Consider the following 13,915-nt stretch of genomic DNA (forward strand, 5'->3'; position numbering starts at 1 on the left):
GATCATCCAGTGACCCTTAGTATGTACATGAACGAAACAGAATGTTGTAAGTTAATGTCAATCACTTGCCTGATCATTCACAAAGGATACTGCAACATCACCTGAACTGCTGACATCCTTCTTTGACTGGCATCATAGAAGTTAGTACAATTGTTCTATTTTCTGCCCACATCCATTGTGACACTACCAACATGTTCTTTCAACCTCATTCATTCTATTGTCCAGTGTATGATGTGGACGATTTCTTATGTCATATCTTTACCTCCGGGGCCTTGGGTAGCCTAGTGGTAAAGTGCTCATCACGCTGAACACCTAGGTTCCATTCTTGGTATTATCCTGATATGTTCCTGATATAATCCTGGTATGAACCTGGTATAATACTGATATCATCCTGGTAGAATCCTGATATGATCCTTGAATAATCCTGGTATGATTCTGACATAATCCTCATATGATCCTCGTAGAATCCTGTTACAGGTCTCAGACATATACCACTTCTATAAAACCCACGAACATTATCAAGATATATCTGTTGCAATATCTTCTGCAACAAGCTATCATAAAGCAATACTGAACAATATGAAAGGTGCATCAATGCAGGAAATATATTTTGATGATGATAGGACAGGGACCTGTAAATGGGAAAATATATTCCCTGGGGTTGGGCTTTGATATATATGTCAATAGTACAATAGTTTTCAGACAGTTTATTTAATCTATACACACAAACAGTTGACAACAGTGGACAACAGTGGACAACAGTATGAAAGACCTAAGCAACAGCAGTCTATTCCTGATGCTGAGACACCTGGCCACCAGTTTCACTGTCTCATACAGTTTATTCAAGTTAGTCTTTCTGTGACTTCATGACATGATATTGCAAACTATAAAAAGATCTGACAAGGATTAATTGGTGCCTTTTGTTCAGTGGTAATCCGTGGGGTTGGCGTAGCCTAATGGTTCAGGCGTTCGCTCATCACACCAAGTACACGGGTTCAATTTCCCACATGGGTGCAGTGTGTGATGCCCATCTCTGGCTATCCCCTGCCATGATATTTCTGGAATATTGCTAAAAGCAGCATAAAACTATAACTCACTCTATGGTGATCCATTTCACAATGCTGCTGCGACAAATATAAGCCATATAATATTTCTCTTGGTATTCTCCCATATTAATCCCTTTCAGGTCGTGTCAAACCATGGATAATTTGGAGTATTAACATTATAAGTTGTTCACCGCTCCCTCCGGTCCCAGCAGTTGATATCCCCTCGATATCTGTTTATGTTCCATGGGCCCGAATGACAGGTGAACAAGGTATTTATCTTACCAAACACCTAATTGTTAATTTTGAAAAAAAAAAAATTAGTGTTATCTCCCTTCCATTGATTTGCATTCGCAAAAACATCATAATTTCCTCACATCATAGGTGATTAAATAATTACTGTCACAAACCAAAACAAATGCCTTCAGCAATTCCAGCGGGGTACAGAGAAATGTTACTCGCTTGTAAGCAGGATACACTGAAAACAATGAGGAATCAGCCAATCCGAAAACGACATGAGTGAGGTAAGATAAAGGTCCTTTTACCTTCGAACATATTCATAGGGCAGTGGGGTAGCCATGTGGTTAAAGAGCTGGCTTGTCATGCAGAAGGCCCAGGTTTGATTCCCCATATGGGTACAATGTGTGAAGCCCATTTCTGGTGTCCCCAGGAGTGATATTGCTGGAATATTGCTAAAGGCAGGGGAAACCTAAATCACTCACTCACATATTCAGAAAATAAAACTAGCCTACTTTTTCATCAATAACAACTGACAGATCCTTTAAATATTTCTATAAATAACAACATCATCAACAACAAAACAGCTTTTCCTTGATGGTTATTTTGTAAATATAATGATTGGTTGGTTGTTGTTTAATCAGCCCAGCTCTGATACAAACACAAACAAAGCTGTTACCTCCAACAATATAAGACACTGCTATTTTATCACACTGCCACAGAACCAGGACTAAAGATCTGAGGGTGAATGGGTGTAGGTGAGATATATCATGACTTAACTGGGATGTAATTAGGGATAACTGTACTGTGTTTAACAAATTGGTGACATATACCCGTGCCTACCAGAGGACCTGATATAACGTTACTTTTGCAGCTACATAATACATCCCCAATTTGTGAAAGACTGTACAGTTATCCCCACTCTAATTCAGCTCATTTGACACTGAATTTTCAGTGAAAGAAATTCATTATTTAAGTTCCTTTAGGTTAAAGGCTAATTAAATCACTCTTTCAACATTGAAAAGTTTTGGTGAATCGGTTTTCAAATTGTGACTGTAGATGCTGATTATAAGGTCAGAAATTTATAGTAATAACCAATCAGAACTTGTGTTACACACTATGTTGTATTAGAATACCCTACATCATCGAGGATGATAATCTGGATATGTCTGTGATTCTCAAGGTATCCTTTTTCAGGATGTGATGTAATGATATTCAAGATCTTGCCATCCTTGTCATCATAGATTTTCCACAGCAGAAATATAGATCTTGATCTTTTCAATCTCAGCTTTCAACTTCTCACTCTGAAAATATACAATAATACCTCGTTTATTAGGGCATGCCTATTAAAAGTTAAAACAGCTGCATTTCCGAGGTGATAACCCTAAAGACTGAGTGGAACTGTGGGTTTTTTTTTGTAAACTGGAAAAGATTGAATCCTGAAGAATCTGATCAACTCTCCCCATCCTCCTCACCTTCTCCACCTGCTTGTCATCTGACTCACCTTCTCCACCATCTTCTGTGCCACCTGCTTGTCAACTGTCCGACTCATCCCCTGAGTTACTCGCTCCAATTCACTCTCAAGTTTACGCTGTTTGTTTTTCAGTTTGGGCAGGTGCTCTTGTGGATCGATGACGCCCTGACAGGACAGAACACATGCATCATTTTTCACATGACATGGCTCATCAATTTGACAAACTGAGAGCAAAGCAAACATTTCCCCCCAAATTATATGAGGTGTGAGATGAGATGAAAATACAAACAATATTCTGCAAACGTAAAAAAAGAAAGCCTTGTTTTATTCATACCTGATTGATTGTATTTAAACTACTCAAGACACTGGTAGACAAGCATGAGATAGTAAAGGCATATTGGGACCCAGCATCCCAGCTGAGAAACACGATGGGGTACTGAGGACCCGTATTGACCTGAAACACCACTGGGAGGCAAGCTAGAGGTATTAAAGACATATTTGGACACAACATCTCAGGTGAGAAACACGATGGGGTACTGGGAGCCCACCACTGAGAGACAGGCATGGTGGTTGGGGGATTATTCTTACAAGGATCAAATGTGGGAGATTATACTTTAAAACAGATTGGATCTGAAATAGTTCCGCCATTTAGATTGCTCTTAGCAAGTGGATCTGGGGGTCAAGGTTCAGGATCTTGGGGCTGGAGTTAACATCAGCACCAAAAACATTTTGCTGATAAGTTCTTGAAGAGATCAGCTTTTGATTGGTTTCTTTATGTCAGTCTTGGGTGATGGGGTAGCCTAGTGTGGTTAAAGTTTTCGCTTGTCACTCCAAAGACCCAAGTTCAAATCCCCACATGGGTTCAGAGTGCGATTCCCTTTTCTGGTGTTCCCAGTCATGATATTGCTAATATATTGCTAAAAGCAGCATTAAACTAAACTCGCTCACTCTCACTATGTCAGTTACCTTTAACACCACAGCCAGACAGCATGTGTCTGACAGCTGTGTCTGCAGACACCCATCTGGCACTCCCTGTCTGCCAGACACCAGGCTGAAGTCACTAGCTCTGGACAGTGTCTGAAGGCTGAGTCTGAAGTCTGACAACTGCTCTCTCTTGGTGGCGTCTGTACAAATCAGGAGGTCTGCAGCAAACCAGGTTATTAGCAGTGAAGATGGACATGCAAAACAATTCTAATTATCAGTTAGTGTAAAGAATTCTAAGTCTGGGTACAGTGTTCAGAATTCCCATTTGATATCAGTATCTCCATCCCTCTACCCTTCTTCCTACCCTAATCTGCACACATGGGAACATGCTGCAAAATATTCCATTTGAAACAAGAGGAAAACAGGTTGTCGGTAAATATTAAAAAGGTCAATTTCCTTGTGTGAATCGTGTCGTGATGGTGTCTTGCTGACCAAATCAATCTACGAGACATGTTAAACAGTAGCGGTATTGGTTTCATGCCACGGTCATTGCTTAATCACCAATCTACCTGTAGCAACCAAGTGTATTCGTCCAGATTACTTGCCCCGCCTGCTTGTCACAAACATGTTCACTGCGCTGGCTCATCTAATACTTGTCAAGCAGTAAATGGCAATAATTAGAGCCATATACCAACATATTTTTGTCACTGTACACTATGACCAAAACAGATTACTGTCCAAGGAATTTTTTCTTTTATTACTGAAATAGAAATTTTCATCCCAATCGTGACATGAAGCCATGGCAAAATATTACATTTGACGACAAGTGATCTAGTGAGGGGTAAAATGCAAATCTGATTGAAGGGTTGTCTCCCTTTACAATTACTCATTCTGGATTATGAAATAACAGACGTGTTGAAGACTTTCAAGAACCTACTGGCAGCTCTGGTCTTGGTCAGATTCAGCTCCTTCCTGACAGACAGAGAGTGGTAGGCGATGTCCTTCACAGTGGCCATGGTGCTGTCCAGATCAGCATTGGCCCATTGGTACTGAAATATCAAACAGTTGTTAGGAAAATATTCACAGGCATTTCATGTTGTAGTTAACACAAGAATATTCCAACAATCAGGGATGGCAATAGTAATGTCTGGATTGATTGATTGATTGATTGATTGATAGCCAACATCCATATCTTCTCAAAAGCACTTTGTTTTCCCCTTGATCACTGGATGTCAGTCTCAAATGACACAGTTATCAATCTAAATCTCAACTCCCTGGGGATCATGCAATTAATCCAGTGATTGATGCTATGAACATAGGTATGAAGGTATGATGACACGTAACAAACCAAACCACTAAGTTGGACACAGAATCTTCTTGAAGCGCCATTGTTCAATGAAACAAAAGTATTTTACTTGAAGTTAAAGGTTACATGCAACACAAAAATTAAACATAATCAAAACACAGTCATCACTTTTTCATCATCTATTCAATGCACTGCTGATAAAGAAAGAACAAATAAACAAAATTATAAGCTTATAATCGCAAATCAAAAGTGCAATAATTTGTACTTGGGTTCACCTCCCTCGAAACGAAGCAGCTGCCATACCGAACCCAGTCAGAGCCGGTAGGTTTGCACTCATGTGTAATGCAGCTCTTTTATTGGCCACTGGTTCATTTGCCGATACGCTTAGCCGGCTCTTTTCATGGCTTACAAGCATAAGAGTTAAATGCATGTGGTCAGTGATTGAAGCTGTGCACATTGCCATTTGTAGACAGACAGGCAGACATATATGTGTTAATAAACCAGACATTGAGTTTCATGTTTCAACATGTTTTTTTGTTGTTGTTGTATTTCTTTTTTTTTTTTTTTTGAAAGAGTAGATTATTTATTTGTTCGTGTACACAACCAAGATTAGACTACTACTCATGACCAGCTCCACGAACCTATTCCCTGCACATGCATTCTGAGTGCAGTGGTGAAACCAGTTTTTCCCCCAATGCTCTGGGGAAATTAGTGAATTGTTTGAACTCCGATTTTGCATGCTCTTTTTCAACTGCGTTTTTTTTCAACTTCATAGGTTGAATTGGCATTTTTGATTATTTGTTTCGGTAAGTGCATACCGAAAGGTAGCAGAATCTGCAAAGTTGTGTTTTACGTTGCATGTGACCTTTAAGATAATCCACTGAGTCACATCTTACTACCAGTAGAGATTTGTGACAACCAAATTCAAACCAAGAATCCATATTGGCTTGGACAGTATCTTACAAAACTGACAACACTGAGGTAAAAAATAAGATGCAATGTATAATTTCCAGAAGAAGTCAAATATTGGTCTTGAGTCATGAGCTACTAAACTAAACCTAATTTTATTATGAAATCATGCACACATATTCACAGGTCAGAAACTTCAAAAAAATATATGCCAGAACTTCTTCCACTTCTTTCCGAGAACCTTTGCACCAGTTGTGTTGAAAAGTTTAATCGGTTAGATAATATAAGACGCGAAAGTGAGTTGTGATTGGTACGCTCAGCTTCCCAGCGTAGACACCTGATTGGATAAAGAGAAAGCTAAAGGAGGTAAAATCATCGGAGCAAGAGGAAGATGAATCCACAGTATGTTATCCAGAGATTATTCACCCTGTCTTTGTTAATAACAATGAAGAAATCTATACTGGAATGTATAGGAAGTTGTCATGCACATAGTACCTTCCCTTACTATGATCACATGCAACAAGGTCTTGTTATGCTTATACCAGTATTCATGCTTACATCTTTAGGTTGGGGATACTGCGCCACACAAACACTGACAGGCCAGTTGTCTCCCCTTGCCGGCAGACGCTGGAACAACTCTTCAGACAGGAAAGGCATGAAAGGACTGACTGCACGCAGATATGTCTCTACACAGTGGTACAGCACTTGTCTAACATTGTCCTGCTCAGGCTGGGTCCCAGATAGGAACACTGGCTTCACACACTCCTGGGAAAGACATGTACGGAAAAAAATATACATGTCAACTTTACTAAGAATAACTGCAAGACTTGTTCGGTGGGCTGTAGTCTGTTTTGAACAGTATTTTGGTCATACAATGATATGTACGAGGGAGGACAGCCCTTAGTCCTGCACATCTTAAACAATGGTGGTACATAGCTAACGATTTTATTATAAATAAGAACTCAAGAAAAGTGGATCATAGCATGGGTAAGGGAGACAACTCTACAAAAAATACTGCAACAATATACTGTACCATCCTGCCACAAGGCAAGCAGATAACTATGATTTTAACACTGCAAAATTAATAAAAACTGTAAAAGGGTTAGTTTGGAGTTTCGTCAAGGAGTTTAATTTTTAGCTGCAATATTCCAGATATAAGGTTGCAGTCTGTAAATAATTGGGTCTGGACCAGGTACACCTTGGTTCAACAGTCTACTATATTGGGAAATGATAACATGTCAACCCAGTGACCACCTGATCCCATTAGTCGCCTCTTATGATAAGCATGGGTTGCTGAAGATCAATTCTAACCCAGATCTTCATGGGTTTGTCCACCAGAACAACCAATGAGGCTTCCACAGACAATATTGCGGAGGTACACTGAAAGTGATGTACCTCCATACTGTCACCATACAAACAAGTTTCCTGTGTGGAAGAAATACAGCTCATGAGCTTCAGAGAGGTATGTTATACCATTAGATTGTGATGTCATTGTAAATGAGGATGGGCGATAATACCAATTAAATGGTATATTATAATTCAATCTTCACAATATGGTATATTGTGGTACACTTTTTGTGAACCAGTTCACCAGATATGATCAGCAATTCCCGTGACCATGATTGGTAATTTTCACAATGATGATATATATCCTTTATATCATTACACATTGATATTTTTAGAATGTTTATTGGTCATATAATTGCATTTGTATGACTTTCCAAACAGATAAAAAAAAGTAGATTGGTGCTGACACTCGTTCATAAATAAACCAAAATTGTGGACGCCGCTGCAGACGTTTTTTTCTCCAAAAAAAGTTCCAGTCTTCAGTTGGAAACACTGTCAATTGATCTCTTGTTCAATTACATCTGAACCTTGACATTGGCCAGTGGCACTGTTCCAAAAGACAGGAAACAAAAATTTCATAACCTGAAACCACATGTTACAGTTTCGCAGCACGAAAAAGTTAGGCAATACCCAAACCTAATGGTCACTGATGATGTCTGCAAAACACTGTGATGCTCATTCTCCGGCTCACAGGCTGGATCAAACTACATCACTGACTACAAGTAAACATTGCTGAAATAATGGCTGCATCAGAACTGTGAAGCATAACTGTGCATAGAATTTCAGCACTAATTCATGCAGTAACAGAGATATCAGCTTATACTTACCAAATATACATCACTAAATTCAGTCAACCAGAACTGGTGAAGTGCCCTGGTCACATGATGTAGGTCATAAGTGGCAAAGTTTTCATCACATGACTTGATCATGTGACTTAGCCGACTGAGTATCCACAGGTCAGTCGCAGAATAGGTTCTGTTGATCTGAAACACAAAACATGAGTAATCCCTGAACCATGTCAGGTTTTTAAACAAAATAATGAATAGCATTGCCAGAATAGGATTCATCTGGATTATACAAACTGACAGGTCTGAGACTTTTAAAAATACATGCAAGTACTCCTTCTACCTCTTTAAGAGTACCATTGCATCATTTGTGTTGACAAGTATAATCAGTTAGATAATTTAAGATGCGAAAGTGAGTTGTGATAGATATGCCCGAGACACCTGATTGGATAAAAAGCTAGCTAAGGGAGGTAATACACTTATCAGACAGAGCCAAAGATGCATCTCGGGTATAGTGGAGAGTTATGAGCATGTATACCCTGGAGATATCAAGGATGACCTAGTCATTGATCTAAAAGTTGGTTATGGAAGCTGGGCACTTAATATGTTGAATAGGTGAATTACTTCACTTATGAGTGAGTGAGTGAGTTGCACTTTAATGCTGCTGTTACAGCATGTATCATGGCCAAACAATTTTATTTGTTCCATTTGTGCATACTTGTATTAGAGAGTGAGTTAAGTTTGCGCCACATTCAGCATTCCAGCTCCATGTCAGCAGTCCGTAAATAATCAAGCCTGGACTAGTCAATCCAGTGATCAGCAGCATGGGCATTGATCTACACACTTGGCAACCTCTGACATGTGTCAACCAAGTCAGCAAGCCTGTCCACCCGATCCCATTAGTCACTTCTTATGACAAGCATGGGTTGCTGAAGATCGATTCTAATCTGGATCTTCACGGGTGAATATTTGTACTTTTACATTCAGATGGGAAAATATCATGTAACTTCTCATAACCTGCATTTGTCACTATGGTAATGAAATACTGTAAATCATGAAATTAATGCGTCACTAATTTAATGTGAGTGCAAAGGTCTTGTCTAAAATGTGTCATAAAATTAATGCGAGCTCAGGAAGCTGTGTTGATCAGAAAATGCAACACCCTGATTCTTTGTTGTTCATTTTCTTTTCATTTCTTATTACCACACACTAGTGACCTGAATTGAACTTGTTAAGCATTGACTGGAATGGAGCTGATGATGTTTTGATTACGCTGCCGTGTTTCATCACAATTTATTAATTTGTATGCCAACAAAGTGTCAGACAATTTGACAGGTTCCAAAAAGGGCACACTTGTGGATTTACGAATAAGTGTGATGAAGCCTCTACGTGCCAAATGATGGAGGCTACGATTGCAAAGGTGAGCAAAGATCGCGAAACGATCCTGCGTGGCTGGAGAATGTCCAGTCTGGCTGACGTGCTTCTATGACTTTGAACAATTGACAGTGATTATTGTAACCAGTGATAACTGACTTGCAATACCCGTGATGAGGAAGTGACCTGTATTGACTGGTGTAAAGTGTAGTTTCAACACTTCTGCTTAGTGACAAAATTTGTCGATGAAAAATTTCAGTAGGTATTAAGTAGTGTCAGTGAAAGGAAGAGATTTCCGTTTTCTGACGTTTATTCAAAAGTACACCCCCAGACTGAAATGCGTCATTTTAATAATGCGACACATGTACAGATGCATTTTTCGCATTAATAAAATGCTCGCATTAATTTCATAATTTACAGCACACAAAACAAAGGATTTGTTCACAAACTAAGAAACAAGATGTACACAATACCTCCAAGCTAGTATCTGGATGAAAACCCTCTCCCAAGTTGGTCTGCACAAAACGAAATGCCTGCCATACTTTGTTGCAGAAATGTCGATAGTTTCTGGCATGTGTGATGTCCATGTTGATTTCCCCAGCTGTACAGTAGAAGGAAATATAGGAATGAGTCAATGTTGTTTTATGCCACGGTCAACAATATTATATACTAGGCACATAAAAAAACTATGCACAAAGAAAATATAAATATGGGCACACAGCGACTTTATACATAAATACAGGTGTGAAAACAGCAAGCATTGGAGACAATGAAATGCTCACGCATGTGCCAGGTGATATGATGTCACTGATGGTGGCCTATGGACTTGCACTGTGTTACTGCATGTGTACCTCACTATCGATAACTTGATCTTTTGTCATTTAAACGTCCACAAGTTCACATGAGGAGTCATATGCATATTTCGTCAAGATTAACATCTGCTCCACGTCATGAAGCCATTGGAATGGTTAATGTAGGAATGAGCCAATAACAGGTGGCAGGACATTTCAAATACCATCGCAACATATCTGCATTGGTCAGGCGCTATCGAAACAATAATGACGTCGCCGACCACCCACGTTCTGGACGTCCCCAACACCAAGACAAGACAGAAGGATTTGAGAGACTTAACTCGGAGAGGTTAAAGACGACTGTGACCACATCCCAAATCATTCCAGGACTGCACCGCATCCACCCCAACACTTTGAGAAGCCTCTATGTGTCACACAGGCACTGCTGTGCTTCAGGCACACAGTGGCCATACCCGTAAGTGACTTCGTTGAGTAACCCTTTACTCGTTTTTCACTTCTTATGTCATTGTTACGAATATTATTTATGTTCTTTTGAGATTTTGCTGTGGTCTGATACTTCAGCTTATAAACTGCCTACATCATTTTGGTTTTGCTGTGTTGTATTCCAATTCTGAATGAATTTTCTGTATGCACAGTTTCTTTATGTGCCTAGTATATTCTGTAAAACAGCATATGGACTTGGCATTTTCAAACTTTTCTGACTTAAGACACAACACATCAGGAACTGGCCAAACACCATTATCAGTTTTCATATGAGTAAGAACAACACACAGAATCGCTTTTATTATACAGAATGGCCATCATTCTCCATTTGGAGTGAGTTAACTTTTGAGCCACACTCAATAATATTCCAGGTATATGGTGGCGATGAGTAAATAATCAAATTTGGACCAGACAGTATTCTAGCTATGAGGTGACAGTCTGTAATCGATCTGTGCTGTTGGGACATAACGACATGAATAAATCAACACCAAGCATGGGTTACTGAAGATCAATTCTAAGCTGGAATTTCATGGGGTCTGCATGTACATGTTCATTTTTATCACCGTTGGTGAAGTGTGTGTCTGCAATATGCCATCTGTATAATGGTGGTCTGCATATGACTGAGTCTGGACAAGGCAGTCAAGTGATTGATGGTCTGAGCATTGATCCATGTTATCAGGATACCATGGCAACTAAATCACCATCAACAAAATAACCTGACCTACCACTCAACACTGGAAATATATATGAGTTTGAACCAGGCACACCAAAGGTGGACAACATGAACATCAGTGATACACAAAGCGCCTGACCACACAATCCAATTAATTAACTGAAGGGTTGATATTCTGCTGGTCCTCTAGTGTATGACTAAAAGAGTGAGTGAGTATAGTTTTATGGCACTTTTAGCAATTTTCCACAAATATCAGGACAGGAGGTACAAGAAATGGGCTTCATACATTGTACCCATGCAGGAATTCAAATCCAGGTCTTTGGTGTGACGAGTGAATGCTTTAACCGCTGGGCTACCCCATCACCCTAAATGGTTCAAAGAAGTAGTAGAGGGCTAGTTGTTGAAATCAGGGTGGACAAAGTCTGTTATAACAGGGGTGCCATTTTAAATTCATCTTCAATTTTAAAGTAAATTTGACAAATACGTATCACCAAATGAGTTTGTCACAATGTTTAATACTTCACAAATAATTATTATTGTTTGTTTTGAGGTTTTTCAGATAGAATGTCATATACCCTCAATATCTACTCTTCATGCACTAAAGTCAGTGATCTAGGGGTAAACCTTCATCCCATTAGAAGTGTAGAGGATAGAATTAACATTAAAACGTCCATACTTTATGAGAAATGACCGGCCACTGTAACTTGATAATGCCCACAAAATCCTTTGTCATGCAGTTAATGAAAGATCTTGGGCTTCTGTTAATGACTTCTGTAAACACCTTCTGTTCTTTCCCTGAGAGTTAAATGTGTGGAATGCACGTACATGTGAAGTCGTATGAGCACAGTGTGAACCTGAGAGTGAAATATGTGGAATGCACTTACATATGAAGTCGTATGAGCACAGTGTGAACCAGAGAGTGAAATATGTGGAATGCACGTACATGTGAAGTCGTATGAGCACAGTGTGAACCTGAGAGTGAAATATGTGGAATGCACTTACATGTGAAGTCATATGAGCACAGTGTGAACCTGAGAGTGAAATATGTGGAATGCACGTACATGTGAGGTCGTATGAGCACAGTGTGAACCTGAGAGTGAAATGTGTAGAATGCAAGTACATGTGAAGTCGTATGAGCACAGAGTGAACCTGAGAGAGAAATATGTGGAATGCACTTACATGTGAAGTCGTATGTGCACAGTGTGAACCTGAGAGTGAAATGTATGGAATGCACTTACATGTGAAGTCGTCTGAGCACAGTGTGAACCTGAGAGAGAAATATGTGGAATGCACTTACATGTGAAGTCGTATGAGCACAGTGTGAACCTAAGAGTGAAATATGTGGAATGCACTTACATGTGAAGTCGTATGTGCACAGTGTGAAACTGAGAGTGAAATGTATGGAATGCACTTACATGCGAAGTCGTATGAGCACAGTGTGAACCTGAGAGTGAAATATGTGGAATGCACTTACATGTGAGGTCGTATGAGCACAGTGTAAACCTGAGAGTGAAATGTATGGAATGCACGCACATGTGAAGTCGTCTGAGCACAGTGTGAACCTGAGAGTGAAATATGTGGAATGCACGTACATGTGAGGTCGTATGAGCACAGTGTGAACCTGAGAGTGAAATGTGTAGAATGCAAGTACATGTGAAGTCGTATGAGCACAGAGTGAACCTGAGAGAGAAATATGTGGAATGCACTTACATGTGAAGTCGTATGTGCACAGTGTGAACCTGAGAGTGAAATGTGTGGAATGCACTTACATGTGAAGTCGTCTGAGCACAGTGTGAACCTGAGAGAGAAATATGTGGAATGCACTTACATGTGAAGTCGTATGAGCACAGTGTGAACCTAAGAGTGAAATATGTGGAATGCACTTACATGTGAAGTCGTATGTGCACAGTGTGAAACTGAGAGTGAAATGTATGGAATGCACTTACATGCGAAGTCGTATGAGCACAGTGTGAACCTGAGAGTGAAATATGTGGAATGCACTTACATGTGAGGTCGTATGAGCACAGTGTAAACCTGAGAGTGAAATGTATGGAATGCACGCACATGTGAAGTCGTCTGAGCACAGTGTGAACCTGAGAGTGAAATATGTGGAATGCACGTACATGTGAGGTCGTATGAGCACAGTGTGAACCTGAGAGTGAAATGTGTAGAATGCAAGTACATGTGAAGTCGTCTGAGCACAGTGTGAACCTGAGAGAGAAATATGTGGAATGCACGTACATGTGAAGTCGTATGTGCACAGTGTGAACCTGAGAGTGAAATGTATGGAATGCACTTACATGTGAAGTCGTCTGAGCACAGTGTGAACCTGAGAGAGAAATATGTGGAATGCACTTACATATGAAGTCGTATGAGCACAGTGTGAACCTGAGAGTGAAATATGTGGAATGCACGTACATGTGAAGTCGTATGAGCACAGTGTGAACCTGAGAGTGAAATATGTGGAATGCACTTACATGTGAAGTCATATGAGCACAGTGTGAACCTGAGAATGAAATTTGTGGAATGCACTTACATGTGAAGTCGT

At 39.8% G+C, this 13,915-nt stretch overlaps 1 protein-coding gene across 1 annotated transcript in view; it reads right to left on the reverse strand.

Moving 5' to 3' along the window:
• Positions 1–692: 692 nt before the first annotated feature.
• The window catches only part of LOC137272319 (valine--tRNA ligase-like), a 32,656-nt gene continuing 19,433 nt past the window's right edge, over positions 693–13,915 (reverse strand). The window contains exons 19-25 of the mRNA XM_067804686.1: positions 9,873–10,000; positions 8,068–8,223; positions 6,452–6,658; positions 4,616–4,727; positions 3,721–3,896; positions 2,785–2,919; positions 693–2,584 (exon numbers count right to left, since the gene is read on the reverse strand). Of these exons, the coding sequence (XP_067660787.1) occupies positions 2,519–2,584; positions 2,785–2,919; positions 3,721–3,896; positions 4,616–4,727; positions 6,452–6,658; positions 8,068–8,223; positions 9,873–10,000 (980 nt within the window). The 3' untranslated portion in view covers positions 693–2,518. The remainder of the gene's footprint in view (positions 2,585–2,784; positions 2,920–3,720; positions 3,897–4,615; positions 4,728–6,451; positions 6,659–8,067; positions 8,224–9,872; positions 10,001–13,915) is intronic.

The sequence above is a fragment of the Haliotis asinina genome, chromosome 2 (genome assembly GCF_037392515.1).
Source record: "Haliotis asinina isolate JCU_RB_2024 chromosome 2, JCU_Hal_asi_v2, whole genome shotgun sequence".
Lineage (NCBI taxonomy): Eukaryota > Metazoa > Mollusca > Gastropoda > Lepetellida > Haliotidae > Haliotis > Haliotis asinina.